Genomic DNA, 21,453 nt, shown 5'->3' with positions numbered 1-21,453 from the left:
TACGTCCCCAAAACACCTTCTGAGTTCTTAATCTCTGCTGCCACAGACCACCATCACAGGTCATGGACCTTATTGAACCAGGTTCCTTAACAGTTTCCTTCTTTCGTTTGCTAGATCCTTATGCAGACTTTCCTTTCCAGATTGCCATCCCCACAATATTGTCCTCAGACACGACTAGATCGGTTGAACTCCGTTTAGACTTGCTACTGTACTTCACATATGACCTTTCTGTTTCTCGATAGTTTTATCAATGGCCTTTTTTATAGACTATTGAGTTGCCATAGATTGTTGTACTAAGGAACTAGGTTCCTTCGAGGCATCTTTGTCTATTTGGTTTACCGACCCACTCTTGATGAAATCTTTTGGATTCATTTTCCTCTTTTTCCTTGTCTTGACACTCCTCTTACTTTTTTGAAACGAGGACTCAAAGTTCTCTTGCTGTATTGACCTGATAGTGAGTGATTTGGAGGAAGACTCTAAGAACTTGGAGTGAATGTGAGGTGCAGGAGTGAGCTTGCATGGAAGAGAAATGGGTTCATCATAAGGCTTTTATGGGAATATCTCATGAGCCAAGGACTCGAGGAATTCTGTAGTTCTTGCATTTCCTAGAAGTGAAATTTCTTTCCCCTGATACTCAGACGAGAGATAAGCTCCTTCATTCATCAGACTTTCAGCAGTTATAGCCATGATGTTATGAGCTGCTTCCTTTTCAGGTGACTCCTTGAGAGTCACTAAGTCCAATATGGAGGAGTTTATATACTAGTCAGGATCATCCTCAGGGGCTTCTGATGCTTGAGGAGTAAAACCTTATGTATGTTCTTTGATGAGATCATACGATTGACTAGACATAGGGTTCTCAAAATAATGGTAAACAGAGTTTAACAAAAAGAGGAAGACAGTAAGAGTGGAGGAGAAACCGGGAGTGGGTAAGGTGGTAGAAGGCGTGAATTAGTGACGCTCTGGGGTTAATTTCAAGGAAAGTGACGAAGTGGGAGCGATGCTAAAAGTGGTAGAATGAGACGATTGTTCGATCGCCATTAGATGAGCACTTGGTAGACGAGTAGATAGAGAAAGAGAGAGATGAAGAGAAGATCCTAGCTATACAATGGAGATGAAGGTTCATGACTTGTCGTGAGAGGGAAAAGAAGTTTAATTGGAAGAGGGGCTAATGATGAGTGGAGAAAGAAACAGGTTCTGAATAGTCCTAAAAACAACGGTAGGTTTGTGGGAAAGCGTTACCGTACAGAGGGGACAAAAGGATTTGAAAGACAAGACATGACATACAGACGTTGAAAAGTCGGATGATGTGGTATTTGAATTAATTTTGCTAAATACACATTTTTTTTGTTTTTGGGAGGGCATGCAAAATAAGCACATTACTACTAACCTAAGATATAAGAACCTGATGCCAGAGCAATCTTTTAAACAAAGTTTTAGTAGCTCCCGTTTCCCAGTTCATAGTTGTACCTTTAGCTTCTATGATCGTCATGTGTGTTTACCTACAATGGTACTGATGTGAGTTAAGCTTGGTCAGAAAATACTTTAGCTACCTTTACCTGATGGTGTCTTACTCAGCCAACAAATGGAGGACCAGGATCTTCATTAGATTCTTGTGACCCCATCTTCACCTTGATTTATCCAGAATATTCTCTACTTGAGGCTTTGATGCAGATATCTGGAGCTTGGTCTTCTGTTCTGCGATGCTTTCCACCGATCAATCCCTTATTCATATCGACCCTCAGAAGAGAATCTAACCCTTCAATGTGTTTGCAATTTCTCTCCAGTTATTGATGAGGTCATTTCGTTTTGCTTCCTTGTTTCCCAGAAGATGAGGCATGAATCATGACAGGTGCACTCAGGTTTGTGAGACGTGGAGGATGATGTTGCATTGTCTTTCGCCAGTCTCCTTCATCTTGGTCACTTTATCATCCTCCCTATTTGAAGCCTCAGATATTTCCCAGAGATAGGATTGGTTCATCATATTGATCCTCACCGTTTCTTTCTTGGCAAGGGAGAGTGTCTTGTTGAATATCCCATGATCATCTCCTGCCAGTTTAGTGCTCCCTTTGTTGGAGACCTTGTGGCCTTATTTTGTGGATTGTTTACCAGAAGGATTCCTTTGCTCGTATTTTTGCATTGAGCTTCCCAAGCTGATCCTTCATGTTGTCAAGAACAAGACACTTTCTTCCAATTTGCAGCTCCTAGTGAGTTTTGATTTAAGAGGGACCTGGTCTGATACCTGTTCTCAAGGTAGAGAGTAGTGTTCATTCCTTTTGCGCAGAGTTTCTTGGTGATTCCATAGGCGATGAGCACCATCCATGTAGCATTTTCCAGTTCCGTTCTTTCTTTTAGCTACGCCATGTTGCTGTGGAGTCCTTGGTGTTGAGAAATTGTGCATGATCCCTTCTCCCCCTCCTTTAGCATTTTTGTGAACTCATGTCCAGGTGACACTTGAGTTTGGCAGACCATGAACCAGGTCCGACTGAGTTAATTTATTCAGAGGTGAGAAGTTTGCATATACCAATACTTCATGCCATGGTTCCGACTTCACTCATCTCATACCGCCAGCTTGTGGAGATTAATGATTAGCAGGAGTGACTATTCTTGTTTCATTTGTCTACTAAGACTACTTGGCTAGTTATCCGATTGGTGACAGTACTTTTTAGGCCATTCACATAGTGCTCGTTCCCACTCGAGTGCCAAAGGAACCTTTCTGCCTTTTCATTCACTGAGAATGTACCCTTTTACTTCCTTCTCAAGGATACATTCCCTTCCTACCGGGCTTTCAGTGAGAAGAAGTTCATGATGTTTTCAGCTGCGTGCTTTAAGCATCCACTGTCAATAGTCCATCACAGTCTGCTTCCTCTCACTGCTCCTTGCTCATGCACATCAAGGGTTAGATTTAGGAACCCAAACTAGTTTGGGTCCCTTGTTACTATAAAAAGGATGAATGAGGAATTTTCTAGTCCACGCAGGCAACATTCGCTTTTTGTGAGTGGTACCTGGTCCTTTGCTAGTATTCACTCTATCAGAAAACACTTTGTTCTTCTTAGCATACTGACCGTGGCCTGACAATTTTCTTTAAAATGCCAATTGTTCCCACAGTGGGTATAAAGCCAATTATCAGGTATAATGACATACTTGTTGTGCAGGTTGTAGGGAGTTTTCTCCCTTTGGAACCCGATGCCCTGCTTGCTTCCACTATTGTTGAGATATATGGTAGTGACGACATTCGAGGACCAGGTCTATTTTAGGGATTTCTCAAGATCATTTCTTACTTTTTCCAACACAGCTTGGAGTTGCTGATTCCTCTCGAGTTCACTGTAGAGACTGGTTTTTACAACAGTTAACATTTTCAAGCAAGATGTGTGACTGACTATATGCTTCCTTCCCTTTCCCAAGACTTACATTCTTATGTTCTCTATTGAGTCCCTCAACGGTTTCCTCTAGATCAATGCATATTACTAACAGGTCATCCCTTTCCTCTTCAGTAGATGCGACTCTTTCTTCTAACGTGTATTTCTCATTGTTAAACCCTTTTATTGTTTCTTTTAGATCAACAACTACTACCATCAAATCGTCTCTCTCATTTTCCACACTAGTTATTCTCTCATTCAAGGCTTCCTTCTCTTGTTCAAGATTATCTATGGTCTCATTTAAGTCCACTACACAGACCACTAGATCATCTCTAGGTTGTTCGGCCTCTCCTAGTTCTATGGTAAGGATCTCCTTATCATTTTCAAGACTATAATAGGCATCAATTAGGACATTTGATAAAGACCTTAGCTTCTTAGAAGAATAGGATTTCAGATTTCTCTGAACATCCCTGAAGTTTATCTCATTGTCTTCATCTTCTTCATCATCATCATCTGACTGAGCCATCAGAGCGAACATTGAATCGTACTTCATTTCTTCGGTTTCCACTGCCATCATGGAACTGTTTTCTGCATCTGATTCCCTTTCGGTTTCACTCAAGGAGCCTCCCCAAGCAGCAAGAGCCTGCTTAAAGATATTGTCTGCAACACTTTTTCCATTGAATCTTTTCTCTGGAACCAGGTTCCTTTTTCCTGCTTTGTCAAGATTTTGCTTGTACTGCTCCTGTTTCGCGAGTGGGCAGTCTTTGATGAAATGCCCTGACTTTCTACATCTGTGACAGAGATCGTTGTTCCTTGTTTTACTTGAACTTCCCCACTTTGGTATGCCACCATTTCTTCAAACCATTTTTTGAAATCTCTTAGTAAGATAGGCCATGTCACTATCTTCATCACTTGAATCACTACTTTCAGCCTTAAGCACCAGGTTTTTTTGCTTCTTAGGATCTCTTCTTTTATTGTCTTTCTTTATTTTCATCTCGTATATTTTCAGATTACCAATCAACTCATCCATGGTCAGAGTCTGTAGATCTTTAGCATCAGTGATGACATTTACCTTACTTTTCCAAGACCCAGGTAGAACACTGAGAATTTTCCTTACAAGCTTGTTTCTGGGAATGACATCTCCAAGTGAGTGAAGCTCGTTTATGATAGAGGTGAATCTGGTGTGCATATCTTGTATGGACTCATCATCCTTCATCCTGAAGAGCTCATATGCAGTGGTGAGCATGTCGATCTTGGATTGTTTGACCTGAGTAGTTCCTTCGTGTGCGGTTTGTAAAGCTTCCAATATTTCTTTGGCAGTATCACAAGCTGATACTCTGTTATACTCATCAGGTCCTATGCCACACATCAAAATTTTCTTGGCACGATAGTTCTTTTCTACAACTTTTCTGTCAATGTACTCTTTTCTCCCTTTGGGCACCAATGGTCCTGTTTCTTCAAGTTTTTTCACGGGAACATGTGGACCATCACAAATGATGTCCCACAACTTTGAATCTTCTGCCATAATGAAATCATGCATCCTGGTCTTCCACCAGCCGTGGTATTGACCATTGAATCTGGAGGTCTATAGGTTGATTGTCCTTCTTCAAAGTTTGGTGCGGTAGCCATTGAGGATCCTTCCTAGGTGTTAGCCTGATACGAGAAACCTTCTATGATACCAATTGTTACTTTATATGAGTCCACCAAACTATAGAGTACCTGGTCCTCTATGAGATAATACGTAGAATGCAATAAAGACTGAAATGTAAAGAAGGCCAGAGATTTTCTACGTGAAAAAATCCCACACGAGGAGATCAAAAAACCACGACCTACTCTTGTAGGATTTAAACTCTACTAACTTGTAATCTACCTATTACAAGCCACTTTGCAAACACCCTATTGTAAAGACTTCAAACTAACGTGTGATGAACCACCACAAGCCACTCTATAAATCTCCTAGTTACAAAGGATTTAACTTATGACTATCCCTAGTCACAACATAAACTCAGAAGTTTACGAATTTGATTTGTTCCTAAGACAACGCTTCTAAGAAAGCAAACTAGGAATTACAATGACGACCAAATAACAAGATTACAACTCAACTATAGATGTACATGCAATCATTTAGAAACTGATCCTTAGTGGAGTTGTCTTCTTGTTCTTGATACACTAATCACTTCAATTCCGGATGAATGTTTTTCTTCTTGAGAGAATATCACTGAATACACAAGTAATGGCGTGTTTGCACCAGGTTGTTTTATCACAAAAGATAGCACAATGGATAGTGATGTCAACTCTTAGTGTACGCTTCTTTCCAATGAGAAGTGACTGTTGTACTGTCTGCACAGCCACTTCTGGGCAGTTGCGTTCCAGCTGGATAGTGGACTTTGTACTTCTGTTAGGACACACCATAGGGGCAGGTCCTAGTTGTGTTCCTCTTTTGTGACAGTTGCTTGATGGTCACTTTCTTCTGCTATGTTCCAGCTGTGTACTTGACTTGTACTTTTGTCAGAGAACCGTAAGGGAGTAGGTCCCTGTTGTGTTCCTCTTTATATTGATTGCGTACAGTCACTGATCTGCTTGTGTCAGAGAACTCTAAGGGACCAGGTCATCGGGTCCCTTTTGTGTTCCTCCCTGTGGTCGTTAATCTATTTGCTATTTTTCAGACTTCGACCAGTTCACATGAGATGCATATTCTGTGGGCCAGGTTCTCTATCTGATTCTTCACGACAAGTTTGTTAGATCATTAAAACATAAGACGCATAAGACTAAGACATTGAAAACCCATCTGCATGACTATTTTTTCGAAACCGTGAACGAGATGAGTATCTTATGTGTATGTTTCTTGTACAATTATTATTATGTTGTTATGAACTGTTGTTGATTATTGGTATTGGACTCCGACCTCTGTTCAGCTCGTCACGCTTTCAACCTAAGGTTAGTTTTGTTACTTATTGAGTACATGTGGTCGGTTGTACTCATACTACACTTCTACACCTTGCGTGCAGATGTTGGATGCTGATGTTCCTGCATTTGACGAGAGTTGGATTTAAAGATGTACTTGCGTTCCGGTTATAGCTGCCTCTTGTTCATGGTAACTCTCGACTTATGAAAGATCTGTTCATGTATATTTCAAACAGATGATTTACTTTATTCCATACCATCTTTGTAAATTCTAAATATAAGATGCTCATGATTTGTACTACCAGTCCTTGTAGAATGTATAAGATACAGATATTTTCTTTCACTTTATTGTCTTATTAAATTCTATTGGAATTGGATAATTGTTAATTGACTTACCTAACGGGTCAGACTAGGTACTATCACGACTAGTTGGATTTTGGGTCGTGGCATTAAATAGAAGACATTCACTTCATTTCAGTCTCGTATCAACAGAATTATAGAACTTCATTCCAAGATAGATTATAACATCAAATGCTATAAATATATCACTGCTAAAACTATTATAATGCTTTTGAAAATTAACACTCATAAAATTTCAAGGTTGACTATGACTTTTAAGGAAGCTAAGAACAAGTTGATTGACTTCATCTGGAAATTGCTCTTGAACAAAATGAGTTGCTTCTGGAATAAACACTATCTCCAAATTTGGTACAAAATCCTTCACCTTTTCAGACCTTATGTACTCTTCCATTCCTGGAGCTTTTAAGACATAGTCCTTCTCACCCATTATCAGCAGTGCTGGAACATGAACTTTTGGATTAACTGGTAGATTGTTTGTTTGTTCGCCATATGACCTAAACAAAAGAAAAAATCCACATAACAGGAAAAACAAAGGATGTAAGGAAATTTAAGATATTCAAGAGGATGAAGTGGCTAATTACTATACCAAATTTAATTGTACATTATGTTACACTTTGCGACCATTATAACTTTGTCATTAGCAAATTGTCTCGTCTTTACACTTGGTCCTAATAGACCTCCAACTCGAAGTAGAGCTACAGGTAATTTTAAATCATAGTCAAAAGTAGAGGGGTATTTGGACATTTCTCCGAAGTATTTTGATATATGGGTAGGGCAGTCCAGTGCACAAAGCATCTGGCGTTCACGCGGGGTTCGGAGAAGGGCCGCATTTCAAGGTGCGTGATGTAGACCACCTACCTTGATGCAAACATTAGTAGCTGCTTCCACGACTCAAATCCGTGACCTATAGGTCACACAGAGACAACTTTACCATTGCTCTAAGGTTCCCTCCTATTTATGATGGAGCACCGTTAAAAGGGCAGCCTAGTGCACTAAGCTCCCGCTGTACGCGGGGTGCGAAGAAGGCCTAGATTATAAGGGTCTATTGTATGCAGTTTTACTCAGCATTTCTGCAAGAGGCTATTTCCACGGCTCGAACCCGTGACCTTCTTATCATATGGCAGCAACTTTACCAGTTACACCAAGGCTCCCTTTCTATGGAGCACCATTAAAGTCGAGGAAAATATAAGACATTTTGCTAACGATAAGAATATGGCCGGCTAAAAAGAATAACGAAGGCTGAAATTAAGATATTTTGTACAACATAGTACATTTTCCCATTACTTTACGGATGGCAAGTTTGGTTTGTGCTTCCATGTATTTTTGAGAGCTTATTACCACAATTTATAAGTAAACTGGCTCTTACCTATAAGGAACTTTCAATGCAGTTCTGAATCCAGACTTCTCATATAAGGCACCATAAGTTTCAAGATCCTCTTCCGTAAACCAATGGGGTAAAGGAGTTGATGTTTCCACCATATCCATGATTTCCTGCTTTTCATCAGCTATTGGTATTTCACTTCTGGAGAAAAGGATGTAAATGTTTCTTACAACTGTTTTAGTATCAAATCTACCAAAATCGGCTTCTGCTCGCCCAGGCTCCTGGATTAGAAAATCACTGAAATGAGGCAACAACAATAACAAACCCAATAAATTCTTACAAGTGTGGTCTTAGGTAGTGATGATAGGCTATAATTACGTATTTTAGTCGCTTATTACACTCAAATTTACTGCACTTTGATTGAGTTTGAGCTTTAATCGCTAGTGTCTTGCACTAACTGTGTGTTTTATGCCTTGTAGGAGTAATTTCGAGCTATATAGATGTTATGGAATGAATTCAAGTAATTTGGAGCTTTGAAATCTGAGTAAAAGCTCAAGGAATTAACCCGGAATCGTGTTTGGGGGTCAACGGATGATAGCTAGAGCGAACGAAGAATCGAGTAGGCATATTGTGCACTGTCTAGTAAAATGGATATAACTTTTTGCTCGGAACTCTATTTGGGCTACACAATATATGGTTGGAAAGCTAACTCAAAGGGCTACAAATTTTATGTTTTACGTTTTTTTCAAATTCGAAGCGGAACAGGGTGAAAAGTGCGCGTCAATAGCGCGGTCGCGCTCAGGCCGCGCTCGTCAGGCAAAATACTGGGCAATATGCGCGGCCACTAGCGCGGTCACGAGCGCGGCCGCGCTAGTCAAACCCGAGAAAAGTGTCCTTTTTCACATTGGAGAAGGTATAATTGTTTGGGCCTAACCCTACTTGGTATATATACATGGAAAAATGGTATTTAGGGGAGGTTGGACACACTTTTGATATAATTTAGACCTAAGGAAGGGAGGAGACCAATTTTTGACACAGATTCGACCTAAGGAGGCAGAGACACAATAGGAGCAAGGCGGAGAATTCTTCTACGAGTTTTTCCTTCCTCTTTCTATTTTTCATTGTTGGTTATGACTTTTAGTATTGTAGTTTTACATACTATTATGAATAACTAATTTGTTATCTAGAGTTTTGATAGAACCTTTTGTAGGATAAATTCTTGTTATGTTTTTATATAATTGAGCCGTAGCTTTTCTCTATTTGTTCAACTACATTTATATTGTGGTTGGTTGAAGAGCTCTCAATTAGCTGTGCCTATTTAGTATGTATTACTTGGGAGAGAGTGCATATTTAGGTAGTTGTTGAACAACATCACTCCCAACGTATGTGAGAAATCAATAACCAAGGGTTTAAAGGTAGGATTAGGGATAACGAAACCTTGGGTGCGATCTAAGTGAGCTGTAATTAAAGCCAGCTAGCGTAACTCGGGAGAGTATGTCTAGTAAATTGTCGTAATTACTCGGGAGAGAATTACAACACGCAAAGCGCTCATGATCGGTAGAGAATACTTGGGCGAAATTATATAAGACATAGCGGGAAGGATTTCGACAATTGGGAAAATCATAACTCTATACCTTCTTAATCTTTTTTCTAACTCGTAGTATCTTTAGTTGTTAATCTACTAATTTAATTATTTAGTTAATTAGATATAAGAATCTTAATATTTATAACTTAGGAATTGTTCGAACTTGTCTTCTTAGCAATATTAAACAGTTGTAGCTAAGCCTTAGTTCTCTGTGGGATTCAACTCCAGACTTGTAAACCGGATTATATTTGTAGCGACCGCTTAGTCCTTTTTATAAGGCATAATTGGGCGTGATCAAATTTTGGCGCCGTTGCCGGGGAACTAACGCTGTAGTTGTAGCTGTATATATTGCTAGGGTTCAAGTTTGAACTTTTATTTTGTTTTTTTTTTAATTTGTTTTGTTTTTTTTTGTTTTTTGTTTTTATAATTGTTGATTTGAGAAACATGACATCTTGGAATTATGAGAATTTACGTGTAGATAATTCTACTATTGATCTCCATACATATTATGAAGGAAACCACCCGTGGCAAAATTTTCAAAACGTTCCTGAGAGCGAGTTATGTGCACCAACTCAATCTTATTTGTAGAATGTGTGTGATGTGTGTGGTGGTAAAAATGATCACTTTTATGGTTGTGCTTATATTTCTTATCTTCCCCCAACCCCTAACTATGATGGTTCTACATTTTCTTGTGAAGTTAGCAGGAATAAAGAATCTGGGGATGTAGACTTGAAGGAGATCAAGGATATGTTAAAGTGCCTTCTGGAACAAAATAATGAGAAACAACTGCAGATAGAGAGGCAAGAGGCAACTATTCGCAACTTAGAGGCTCAATTGAGTCAAGTGGTTGGAGCTGTTAATGCTCAGCAAGCCAATATTGGGGATAGTGGCCAAGAAGAGCATGAATTTGAGGATGAGCTAGAGGAGGAAGCTAGAGTAGAACACCAACAATCAATCGCACTAGATTTTGAGGATGTCGATGTTGTAGAAGAGATACTAGAGTCAACCAAGGATATTGAGGATACATATTTAGTTGACTCTATTGTCATTAGTATTGAGAATGTAGACAGTCCCAATGTTCATGTAGTTGAGCGCATTGGTCCTCACTCCAAGCATTTTTCCACATTGTGTTTAGATGATGATATGGAAATAGAGTCGTCCGAGCCATTTGAGGAGTCAAGGAATGGGGAACAAAGTGCTTACATTCTGGAATTCTTCTTGCCAAAAAATCGGGATTACACACCTCATCTAAAGGCCAAGAAGTGCAGAATACTACATTATTTTGTTGGGCCAGTCAGATTCGTTACACCACCCCAGGAGCATGATCATAGAGCAGAATCAAAACTTGGGGTCCGATTCATAAGTTCAAAGTGGAGGCAGAAAGTGATTCATGTCGTGCCGCGACGTTAAATCAAGCGTTTGTTGGGAGGCAACCCAGCTTTATTGCTTTCTTTTATTTATTTTTTATTTTTTTAATTGTATTATTTTTGTAGTGTCAATTTTTTATTTTCTAGGAGCATGAAAAGCAAAGGTATTGGAAGGATGCAATAACAAACCAAATGGTTAGAACTAAGTGTGAGGTACCCGCACAAAGGATCAAGCTTGGGAGAAGACTGAGTACCTCATGAGCTGCTAGTGCTTCGGCCTTTGGCCTACCAGGGAGTTTCTTTTACCCTCTTATTAGTATGGTGTGCATTGGGGAAAATGCACAATTTTAAGTGTGGAGTGAGGAGATTGTCTGAGTGACTTTCTATGCTATTTTAGTTGTGTTAGTTTAATTGAATAATTATTTTATCTTTTTTTTAGAAAAAACGAAAAAAAAAAGATTGGACTTTTCCCGAAGATGGATCTATTAGACAATTTTCTTGAGGGATTTAAGTCTAAAGAAAAAATAAAATAAAAAGATTTTCTTTTGTTAGGTAGTGTAGCAATTCCCCCTTGGTTTTTCTTTGTGCCGCAGTTCTTTTCCAAGGGTTTTATTTGAACCAGGTGTAGTTAGTTTTTTTTGGGAGTAGGAGCCATTGTGTTGTGTTTTGAATTGAAGCAATATCTCTTGACTTTGTTATGCCTTGAGAATAGTGAGTACTTTGGTTGTGACGCTTAGGCTCAATTTTTGACTCTTGTATAAATACCTTAAACTGTATGATCTTAAATTTGCTTAACCGCTTTGACTAGAGTGTCTTGATGAGTGCAATCCTAAGTGAGTTATGTGCCATGTGTGTGTAAGGATTTGTTATATTTTGTGCATTGCATTTGATGCCTAGAACTTGCCATGTGTGTTTGCAAAGCGAAATAGTAGTTTTGTTCAGTCTTGGAAGTGATATAAGCGTTTCTTTGTTGAGCCAGTATGTATATTTTAGCCACCTAGTTGTTATGTATCGTAGTTAACCCCTTTGAGCCTGTAATCTTGTTTCTTTGGCAACCACATTACAAGTCTTACCCATTTGTTTGAATTAACCATCTATTTAAACCATTGTAACCTCTCATGAGCACTTGAATTGTTTATGAACATTGTAAAAGTTAAAGTGTGGGGTGGTTGGTTTACCTTTTGAATGGAACTAATGAAATAAGGAGAAAGGTGCCATGTTTTGAAAAAAGTAAGAGCCACTTGAATTGGAAAAAAAAAAAGAAAAAAAATAGTTCGATTGTTGTGAAAAAAAAAAATATTCCTTGAATAAGTGGTGGCTTTTAATGTAAGTGTGCTTAAAGAAGAATAGGTAATATACATTGATGTGAAGGTGGAGTTTGGTTTGACATAAGTATGAGGTTTGAATGTTAAATATATGTATTAAAGTGCTTAGGGAGGTGTAGTTACTCTTATATCTAAATGTATCCTACCCGTCCCGTAGCCTACATTACAACCAAATAAAGTCTTAATTGATCCAAGATTGAATGAGCTCGATTAGTGGAGTAGTACACTACGGACAAGCTTATGGTGCATCTTTTATGGCATATGAATATTATTTCTGAGAGTGAGTGAATTCTTTCTATCTTGAGTTCCTAAATGTTCTTAAATTTTATTATGTGGAACTACTCTCTTTTGTTGTGTGAGGGCACTTGATTCATGAAGGAAAGGTAATGTCAGTGACCTCTATGTTAGAGTAAGTACGTGAGTTGTGAATAATGCGTGGTATTTGTAAGTCAAATCTTGAGGTGAAGATGTTACGCTTTTGTGCTTAGTCTATTTTAAATATTCTTGGTGTGATAAGTTAGGAAAATTGCTTTAAAAGGTCGTGTCTATATAAAGTGTAGTTTGATTGCTTGAGGACGAGCAATGGGTTAAGTGTGAGTTGTTGATGATCGGCTATAATTACGTATTTTAGTCGCTTATTACACTCAAATTTACTGCACTTTGATTGAGTTTGAGCTTTAATCGCTAGTGTCTTGCACTAACTGTGTGTTTTATGCCTTGTAGGAGTGATTCCGAGCTATATAGATGTTATGAAAAGAATTCAAGTGATTTGGAGCTTTGAAGTCTGAGTAAAAGCTCAAGGAATTAACCCGGGATCGTGTTTGGGGGTCAACGGATGATAGTTAGAGCGAACGAAGAATCGAGTAGGTATATTGCGTACTGTCTAGTAAAATGGATATAACTTTTTGCTCAGAACCATTTGGGCTCCACAATATATGGTTGGAAAGCTAACTCAAAGGACTACAAATTTTATGTTTTACGTTTTTCCAAATTCGACGCGGAACAGGGCGAAAAGTGCGCGTCAATAGCGCGGTCGCGCTCAGGCCGCGCTCGTCTGGCAGAATACTGGGCAATATGCGCGGCCACTAGCGCGGTCATGAACGCGGCCGCGCTAGTCAAACCCGGGAAAAGTGTCCTTTTTCACATTGGAGAAGGTATAATTGTTTGGGCCTAACCCTACTTGGTATATATACATGGAAAAATGGTATTTATGGGAGGTTGGACACACTTTTGATATAATTTAGACCTAAGGAGGGGAGGAGACCAATTTTTGACACAGATTCGACCTAAGGAGGCAGAGACACAATAGGAGCAAGGCGGAGAATTCTTCTACGAGTTTTCCTTCCTCTTCCTATTTTTCATTGTTGGTTATGACTTTTAGTATTGTAGTTTTACATACTATTATGAATAGCTAATTTATTATCTAGATTTTTGATAGAACCTTTTGTAGGATAAATTCTTATTATGTTTTTATATAATTGAGCCGTAGCTTTTCTCTATTTGTTCAACTACATTTATATTGTGGTTGGTTGAAGAGCTCTCAATTAGCTGTGCCTATTTAGTATGTATTACTCGGAAGAGAGTGCATATTTAGGTAGTTGTTGAACAACATCACTCCCAACGTATGTGAGGAATCAATAACCAAGGGTTTAAAGGTGGGATTAGGGATAACGAAACCTTAGGTGTGATTTAAGTGAACTATAAGTACAACTAGCTAGCGTAACTCGGGAGAGTATGTCTAGTAAATTGTCGTAATTACTCGGGAGAGAATTACAACACACAAAGCGCTCATGATCGGTAGAGAATACTTGGGTGAAATTATAGAAGACATAGCGGGAAGGATTCCGACAATTGGGGAAATCATAACTCTAGACCTCCTTAATCTTTTCTCCAACCCGTAGTATCTTTAGTTGTTAATCTACTAATTTAATTATTTAGTTAATTAGATATAAGAATCTTAATATTTATAACTTAGGAATTGTTCGAACATGTCTTCTTAGCAATATTGAACAGTTGTAGCTAAGCCTTAGTTCTCTGTGGGATTCGACTCCGGACTTGTAAACCGGATTATATTTGCAGGGACCGCTTAGTCCTTTTTATAAGGCATAGTTGGACGTGATCAGGTAGTGTGTGCTTAAACCTTACCCTACTCTGGGAAGGCAGAGAGGCTATTTCCAATAGGGTCTCGACCAAAGGAAACATGAAAAGCAGTGGCAACAAGCAGTAACAACAATAAAATATTAAGAAAACCGAAGCGAAAAATAGCAATCAAATAGTAGGTAGTAATAACAATCTAAAATTACTGCAATGAGTTCAAAAGGAAACAGGAATTGAGTCTTTTTAAGGAAATCACACAGGGAAATCAGCAACATACTCTCCATCTATAAACATAGAAGCCTTCAGGGAGTTGATCATGATTCTTAAGAGGGCTTCCGGCCACGAATGGGACGCCCATCGTTACAAATCCGATAACCTTCTCCTCGTGGAATAAGACAAAGGAGGAAACAATAGCAGCTCCAAAATCTTTACCTATTAGAAAAACCTGCATAAATGTGCCCGCACATGAACCTTTTGAGAAAAACTTGCGAGCAAGATAAGAAAGTTGAGTTCTATTTGTTATTCAGTCTCTATAACCATAGCTGACGGGTTACATCTTGAGACACATAGCTATTAGGACTACATATGTAAACATAAACCAAAACGTTATATTGATTTGCATTCAAAGAACGGATTAAAAAGATAATTCGACCTCAGACCCATTAAAGATAGCGGATAAGAGTAATAGATCATATTCGATGAAAGAAAAAACAAAAAAAAAGATCAAAACTCTTCCTTCTCTGCTTCACAGTCAATTGACCGGCGCATAAAACCCGGCTATCTGTGATAGGAAAAAGAAAACTTGATCCACCTGTCCGAGTTTATTTATGGCATGAAACAACTCACAGTATGGGTCTAGCTTATTGATACGTTCGAGAAAACTCTACTTGAATCTATTTAATTTTCTTTTACCAACAAATTGGTAAAAAATCAAAATATTTTGAGCAATGACAAGATCATAATATATCTTATTTTATGCAACTGCAGAGGAAAGGCAAAAGTGGAACATCATTAGATATAAATTAGGCAGAATACCTAAAGACCCCCTAAACTTGGCTCGTTTTGTTAAGGTCCTCTTAAACTTTACCTTGTCCTAATTACCCCTTTGTACTTGGTTTTGTTCGTATAATTTGTTTTAACATCTAAATGATAGATAAATATTTCGTATCTATACATATTTCAAGTTAAAAGTACTAAGTTTAGTTGAATCAGCCTTAAATATGACTGTATACTTAATTAGTTAATTACTCATAGTTGCAGAAGATACCTTAGAGATGTTGAGAGCATCGAGGAGTCCAAGAAGATCGTTAACAAAATCAGAAAAGGTGGCCTTTTCGGGTTCGAGTGGCTGATCAGACAAGCCATATCCTCTGTAATCAAATGCTATGGCTCTGAAACCAGCTCGGGCTAAAGCGATCATCTGGTGCCGCCAAGAGTACCAAATTTCTGGGAATCCATGGCAAAACACAACAGCTGGAGAAGATTCATGTCCAATTTCAGCTACATGGAGATTTACACCATTCACTTTAATATATTTGCGTTCTATTCCGTCCATTTTCACAAAGTAAGGCCCTTTTTGTGGACTAGGATTTGAAATACAATATGAGTACAAGATTTTACCCCGTGAAGTTAATGAATTTTATATTGCTAATCCCCTAACCCATAATAAGTGATATTTTGGCTTTTTCTCACGTCCGTTAAGAAAGACTAACTTTTAGAAAAAGTATTTTGACTAAATTAACCTTAAATAAAATTTATATTTTGTTAACTTGACACATTAAAATATATAAATACGGGCAAATTTTAAAAAATAAAATTAATTTTTTCTTGATCATATATTTTAGACCAAAATAAAAAGGATTAAAGGTTACCAATTGCGGACACGAGGGAGTATGTTGTACGTAAAAAAAAAAAAGGACAGCCCAGCACACCACCAAGCATCGCGCATTCATGCAGAATTCGAGGAAGGGCCGCACCTCAATTGAGTATAATGTAGGCACATAATACAAGCATTAATGACCAATTTTACGGTTCGAACATGTGACTTATAGGTTACATGGACACAATTTTATGTTGCTCCAAAACGTATTAAAATAATACAAAGTTTGAGCTAAAATTATTGGATTCTAACCCGTATTTTGAAGGCTAGCTCCGCCCCTTAAGCACGTGGTCAAGAGAACTGCGTTTCAATAATGGCTGCTATAGGTTGAAAGTCTCAAATAAGAAATTCATTCGGCTGACTACTGCATCTCAATAATGGCAGTAGGCACTTTATTATATATAGCAGTCAGAGAGCAAAATACAACCAAAAAAGAAAAATTGCTGACTAAGCACTCGAATTGTTACGCCCTGCAAAATTAAGTCAATATTACGTCCTGCGGTATTAAGTTACAACAGTATTGTACTCAACAGTATTACATTACAATGATATTACGTTTCACAGTAATAAGTTACGACGATGTTGCACCCTGTAATATTTTATGTTTAATTTGTCGTAAGGTAATTGACATCAGTCCAAGGAAAAGATTATTTGGGGATTATAAAGATTATGCTATTTCACAAGTGATTAGTAAATTTATGAAGGTGAAAGGGGGAGCAAGTCTAAGAAAACGAATTTTGTCAAAGTTTGGCATTTCGGGATAAAATACGGCCCGAGCTAAAATACCCGGTATTTATGGACTAGTGTCATACAAGGTACTACATGGTCATGCTAGTAAGGTGTATAAGGTATGTTAAAAGAGAGTAGTATTTAATTAAGTTGAGACAATTTTTAAATTATACGAGTAATTGATTAATTACCGGGTAGCGAGATATTACCTAATTAACTAATTATTGGATAAGATTAAAAACAAATCTTTCACGTGGCAGCCCTCTTTCTTTCATTTGGGGTGACTCTTACCTTTAATTGAAAGGTGGCATATTTAGGAGGGACTGTACGTTAGACAACTGGAGTGCACATTAGCTTCATAACCTGTTGAGTATCTGTGGCTTTAAGAACTTGCGTAGGATTAACCTATAGAAAGAAAGTGGTCCCATTTATGTATTTAAGGCTGTAAGAAGAAAGACTTTGTAGTTTGTTCCATATGGCATGGGTTTCATTTGATTAAATGGTGTTTCTCTTATATGTGGACTCAACCCTTTCAGAATATACATGGAACCAGAATGTTAGGTCATTTAAATCAAGATTACAAAATTTGCTACCACAAGAGGAATCGGGAGTATATGAAAACACTGAGATTGAACTTTTAAGGCTCCGTTCCATGCTAAAAGTTTATCCAAGGTGCCAAGCTAAAGTTTCAAGGAATATTTGGAAATGGATTACATCTTTATATGAAGCACACATTTCACTCATGATATAAGTTGGATTTTGATCAAATGAGATGATTCACGGTGCCCAGCTATCGTGGGTAGAAGATCATTGAGTCAATTAATGTTTCTTTTTATCGGTCAATAGTGTTTCACTTATGGAGAGCACGGTACAATCTTTCTCCTGAATATCACACGGATTTTTTCCTACTCCGGGTATGTTAAGGCTATCCCTTTTTTCTTTTGGCATGATCCATATGATACGAACGAAACGTGCAAATGCACAAATTCTATGAATGTCTATATTCATAGAAGTATTAAAAATATCTATGTTCTTGAATTTTCATGTGTCATAATATTTTATCATCTGTTCATGGGTCTCAGAAAAATACGAAAGTTGAAAAGAGATTACTTTATGATATTACTCAAAGGCAAAGTGGTCTTATGACCCTTCTGAAAGATTTTATTAACGTACTTTTCATGTATTGCATTCATGTGCATTGACCCATGACCAGATGGCGTTATATACGCGTATATATGTAAATATATGTATATGGGATATGGGAAAAGGTTACGACATTATATACGCACCACCACCTGATCAGCTGGTATATGATGATGATGTTGCCCACAGTGGCTGAAATATGATTCAAACGACGTTATATACGCATATACATATGTAAATATGATTCAAACGGCGTTATATACGCGTATATATGTATGTATATATGTATATGGGATATGAGAAAGGTTATGGCATTATATACGCACCACCACCTGATCAGCTGGTATACGATGATGATTTTGCCCGCGGTGGCTAATATGATATGATGGGATGCCCTCAGAGGCTGATGATGTTATGAAATATGTACCTATGCACGACATGACATGACATTCATACGCATACGCATGACGCTAAAAGTAATTTATGATTTACAAAGTTATTCAGACTTACATGTTGAGTCATGTACTCTATATGTCTTCCATGTCTCTTATGTATTTATTTATGTACCTTACATACTCAATACATTATTCGTACTGACGTTCCTTTTGCCTGGGGACGCTGCGTTTCATGTCCGCAGATCCCGATAGACAGGTCGAGAGCCCTCTATGTAGGCTATCAGCTCAGCGGAAGATGTTGGTGCGCTCCATTTGCTTCGGAGTTGCTTGTTTGATTAGTATGAGTTAGATGTATATTGTTTGGTATGGCGGGACTCTGTCTCGACCTTTATGATATTTATGTATTCTTAGAGGCTTGCAGACATATATCGTGTACATAAAAGATTGTACGGCCTTGTCGGCCTATCTTTCGAGTTTATAAAGAATCATGTTGGCCTATTAGGCCCGTATGTCATGTGTATATAATGATGTAATAAGAAAGATATGTTACATTGGTACTCGATTGAGTAAGGTACCGGGTGCTCGTCGCAACCCATCAGTTTGGGTTATGACACGAATTAAGCCAATTGGTGATGCCCTCATATCCTAACCTACTTAAGTTTGGACTCATTTGACAAGTTACACTTTTTTATGGGAATTTATCACACCTACGAAGAATATTGGTTCTTAGATGCTAATTACTAATTATTTGGAGTAGTTTGATTTGTGCAAACAACTATAGTATTATGTTGATTGCTGTTTCAAGCGTTGATTTTACAAAGGAAAAGGATAAGGTTGAACGAGACATTTTTTTTTTGGTTTCCCACCCGGTGTCCGGTACTCTGATTAGAGCCCGATTATATTCGGATTCACGCCGCATAGGGCCCCATTCGGGGGGAAGCGCTCTCTACCAAAGATTTTTTCATGCCCAGAGCTCGAACTTGAGACCTCTGGCTAAGGAAATAGCAGTCTCATCCACTGCACCACATCCTTTGGTGGTAGGTTGAGGGAGACATCACAAATGAATTTCTTATCAATATAATCTGAAAGGCTTACTGACTTTGCGCCGTCGATTTTTTCTTATGAATAATCAATGGACTATAGAGGTTAAGAGAATATTTTTTGGAAAGAAAATTCTCTACATATTGTCACACTCACACATATTTAATATTTGAATTACATATTTAATATTAATTTTTAAATAAAAATTAATTTTATATATGTAGATATTGAGAACAAATATTCTTAATTATTCATTATTCAAATTTTAATACAACACCTTACATGGTCATTAGAAGTAAGTTGAAAGGGAGGAACATGCTATACTTGGAATTGAAAGCTATAATTTCCATAGTCGTTATTCAATCAATTTGTAGATATATAGACAGTGGGGAGAATATTATAGTTGTTATAAAATATTTAGTAAATGTGGATGTCCACTACTCCCACTAATTTCACCCATGATGTAAATTACCTCCCGCTATTCATCACCATTATGATTGTAACTCTCACACCTCCATAATCCCTCCCCATGATCTCAATTGTTAATGCCATGTTTAAGACAATCATTTTGTAACCTTCATATGTAATAGTATAAATAGAGGCATGAAATGTGAGATGGAACACACTTGATGAAATAAGAAAGCTATCTCTTCTTCTCTTATTCTACTTATCTTCTTGTTTTATATTGTTACTTTGAGCTACATTTTTAATACGTTATCAGCACGAAGTTAAGCTCTTTTCGTTGTTCAGGTATATTTGTTCATTTTTTTTTCGTTGTATATTTTGATTTCATGATTAGTGTCTTTAATATGCCGTTTTATAATTTTTCACATCTCTAGATATATGCAAAAATAAGAACCCTATGTTTCTTTATTTTAAGTTATTTGTATGATTGTCATGTGAAAGTTGCTAATTTTTATATTAGTAGAATTAATTGAGAGAAGATATTTTGTTCTAGTTAACATCAAAGATAAATTAATAATTTGAAGAAAAAAAATAGTATTCTTTTCTATGGAATTATCACTTTAGTGTATATATAGATCACAAATTTGATATTATGTCAATTTTTAAGATTCTTTATGCTATTATCCTAATGATTTCTAATTATTTATCTTCTTTGATAGTTTTTACTATGTCGAATTTGTCAAAGCTTGAGTTTGTGGCACTTGACATTTCTGGAAAGAATTACCTATTATGGGTTCTCGATGCTGAGATTCACTTAGCCGCTAAAGGCCTTGGTAACACCATTACTCAGGGTAATGAGGCATCAAGCCAGGACAAAACGAAGGCCATGATTTTCCTTCGTCATCATTTGGATGAAGGTTTGAAGGTTGAATATTTAACAGTGAAAGATCCACTTGAATTATGGACTGGCCTGAAGGAAAAGTATGATCACCTTAAGGCTACGGTTTTGCCAAGGGCTCGATATGAGTGGATGCACTTACGGTTGCAAGATTTTAAGACCGTAAGTGAGTATAACTCTGCTGTATTTCGAATAACTTCCCAATTGAAATTATGTGGGGAAGTTGTGAATGATGAGGATTTGCTGGAAAAGACTCTTACGACTTTTCATGCCTCAAATATAGTATTACATCAGCAATACCATGAAAGGGGTTTCTAAAAGTATTCTGAATTGATCTCATGCCTTCTGGTGGCTGAGCAACATAATACCCTTTTGCTGAAAAATCATGAAGCCCGTCCCACAGGGTCAGCTCCGCTTCCTGAAGCGAATATGGCAGCTAGACGAGATAAGTCTGGAAAAAGACAGAATAATTATCATGGTCATATGAATGTACGTGGGCATGACAATAATAAGAGACGATATAATAGTCGTCATCATGGTGGTCATGGCAAATGAGAGAACAATATGGGTTCTCAGAACAATCCTTCAAGAGGCAAAAGCGGTAACTACCACCGCTGTGGCATATAAGGTCATTAAAAAATTGAATGT

At 37.7% G+C, this 21,453-nt stretch overlaps 3 protein-coding genes across 3 annotated transcripts; 1 reads left to right on the top strand and 2 right to left on the bottom strand.

The window, feature by feature from the left end:
* Positions 1 to 3,318: 3,318 nt before the first annotated feature.
* Positions 3,319 to 4,896, bottom strand: LOC138874726 (COP1-interactive protein 1-like). The gene is made up of 2 exons (XM_070153504.1): positions 4,219 to 4,896; positions 3,319 to 4,098 (listed from the first exon to the last, which is right to left on the bottom strand). Exons 1-2 carry the CDS (start codon positions 4,894 to 4,896, stop codon positions 3,319 to 3,321), a joined length of 1,458 nt encoding a protein of 485 aa, XP_070009605.1.
* Positions 4,897 to 6,709: 1,813 nt separating this feature from the next.
* On the bottom strand, positions 6,710 to 15,922 carry LOC104241861 (epoxide hydrolase 2-like). The gene is made up of 4 exons (XM_009796819.2): positions 15,583 to 15,922; positions 14,593 to 14,760; positions 7,987 to 8,222; positions 6,710 to 7,114 (listed from the first exon to the last, which is right to left on the bottom strand). Exons 1-4 carry the CDS (start codon positions 15,868 to 15,870, stop codon positions 6,856 to 6,858), a joined length of 951 nt encoding a protein of 316 aa, XP_009795121.1. The 5' UTR covers positions 15,871 to 15,922; the 3' UTR covers positions 6,710 to 6,855.
* A 4,712-nt stretch (positions 15,923 to 20,634) lies between these two features.
* LOC104241862 (uncharacterized) lies at positions 20,635 to 21,123 on the top strand. Its single transcript, XM_009796820.2, has one exon. The coding sequence runs from the start codon at positions 20,635 to 20,637 to the stop codon at positions 21,121 to 21,123; it is 489 nt and encodes a 162-aa protein (XP_009795122.2).
* Positions 21,124 to 21,453: the final 330 nt, after the last annotated feature.

Source organism: Nicotiana sylvestris, chromosome 8 (assembly GCF_000393655.2).
Source record: "Nicotiana sylvestris chromosome 8, ASM39365v2, whole genome shotgun sequence".
NCBI classification, from domain to species: Eukaryota; Viridiplantae; Streptophyta; class Magnoliopsida; order Solanales; family Solanaceae; genus Nicotiana; species Nicotiana sylvestris.
Note: the sequence above shows the minus strand (reverse complement) of the source record. Positions and strands in the feature narration are given on the sequence as shown.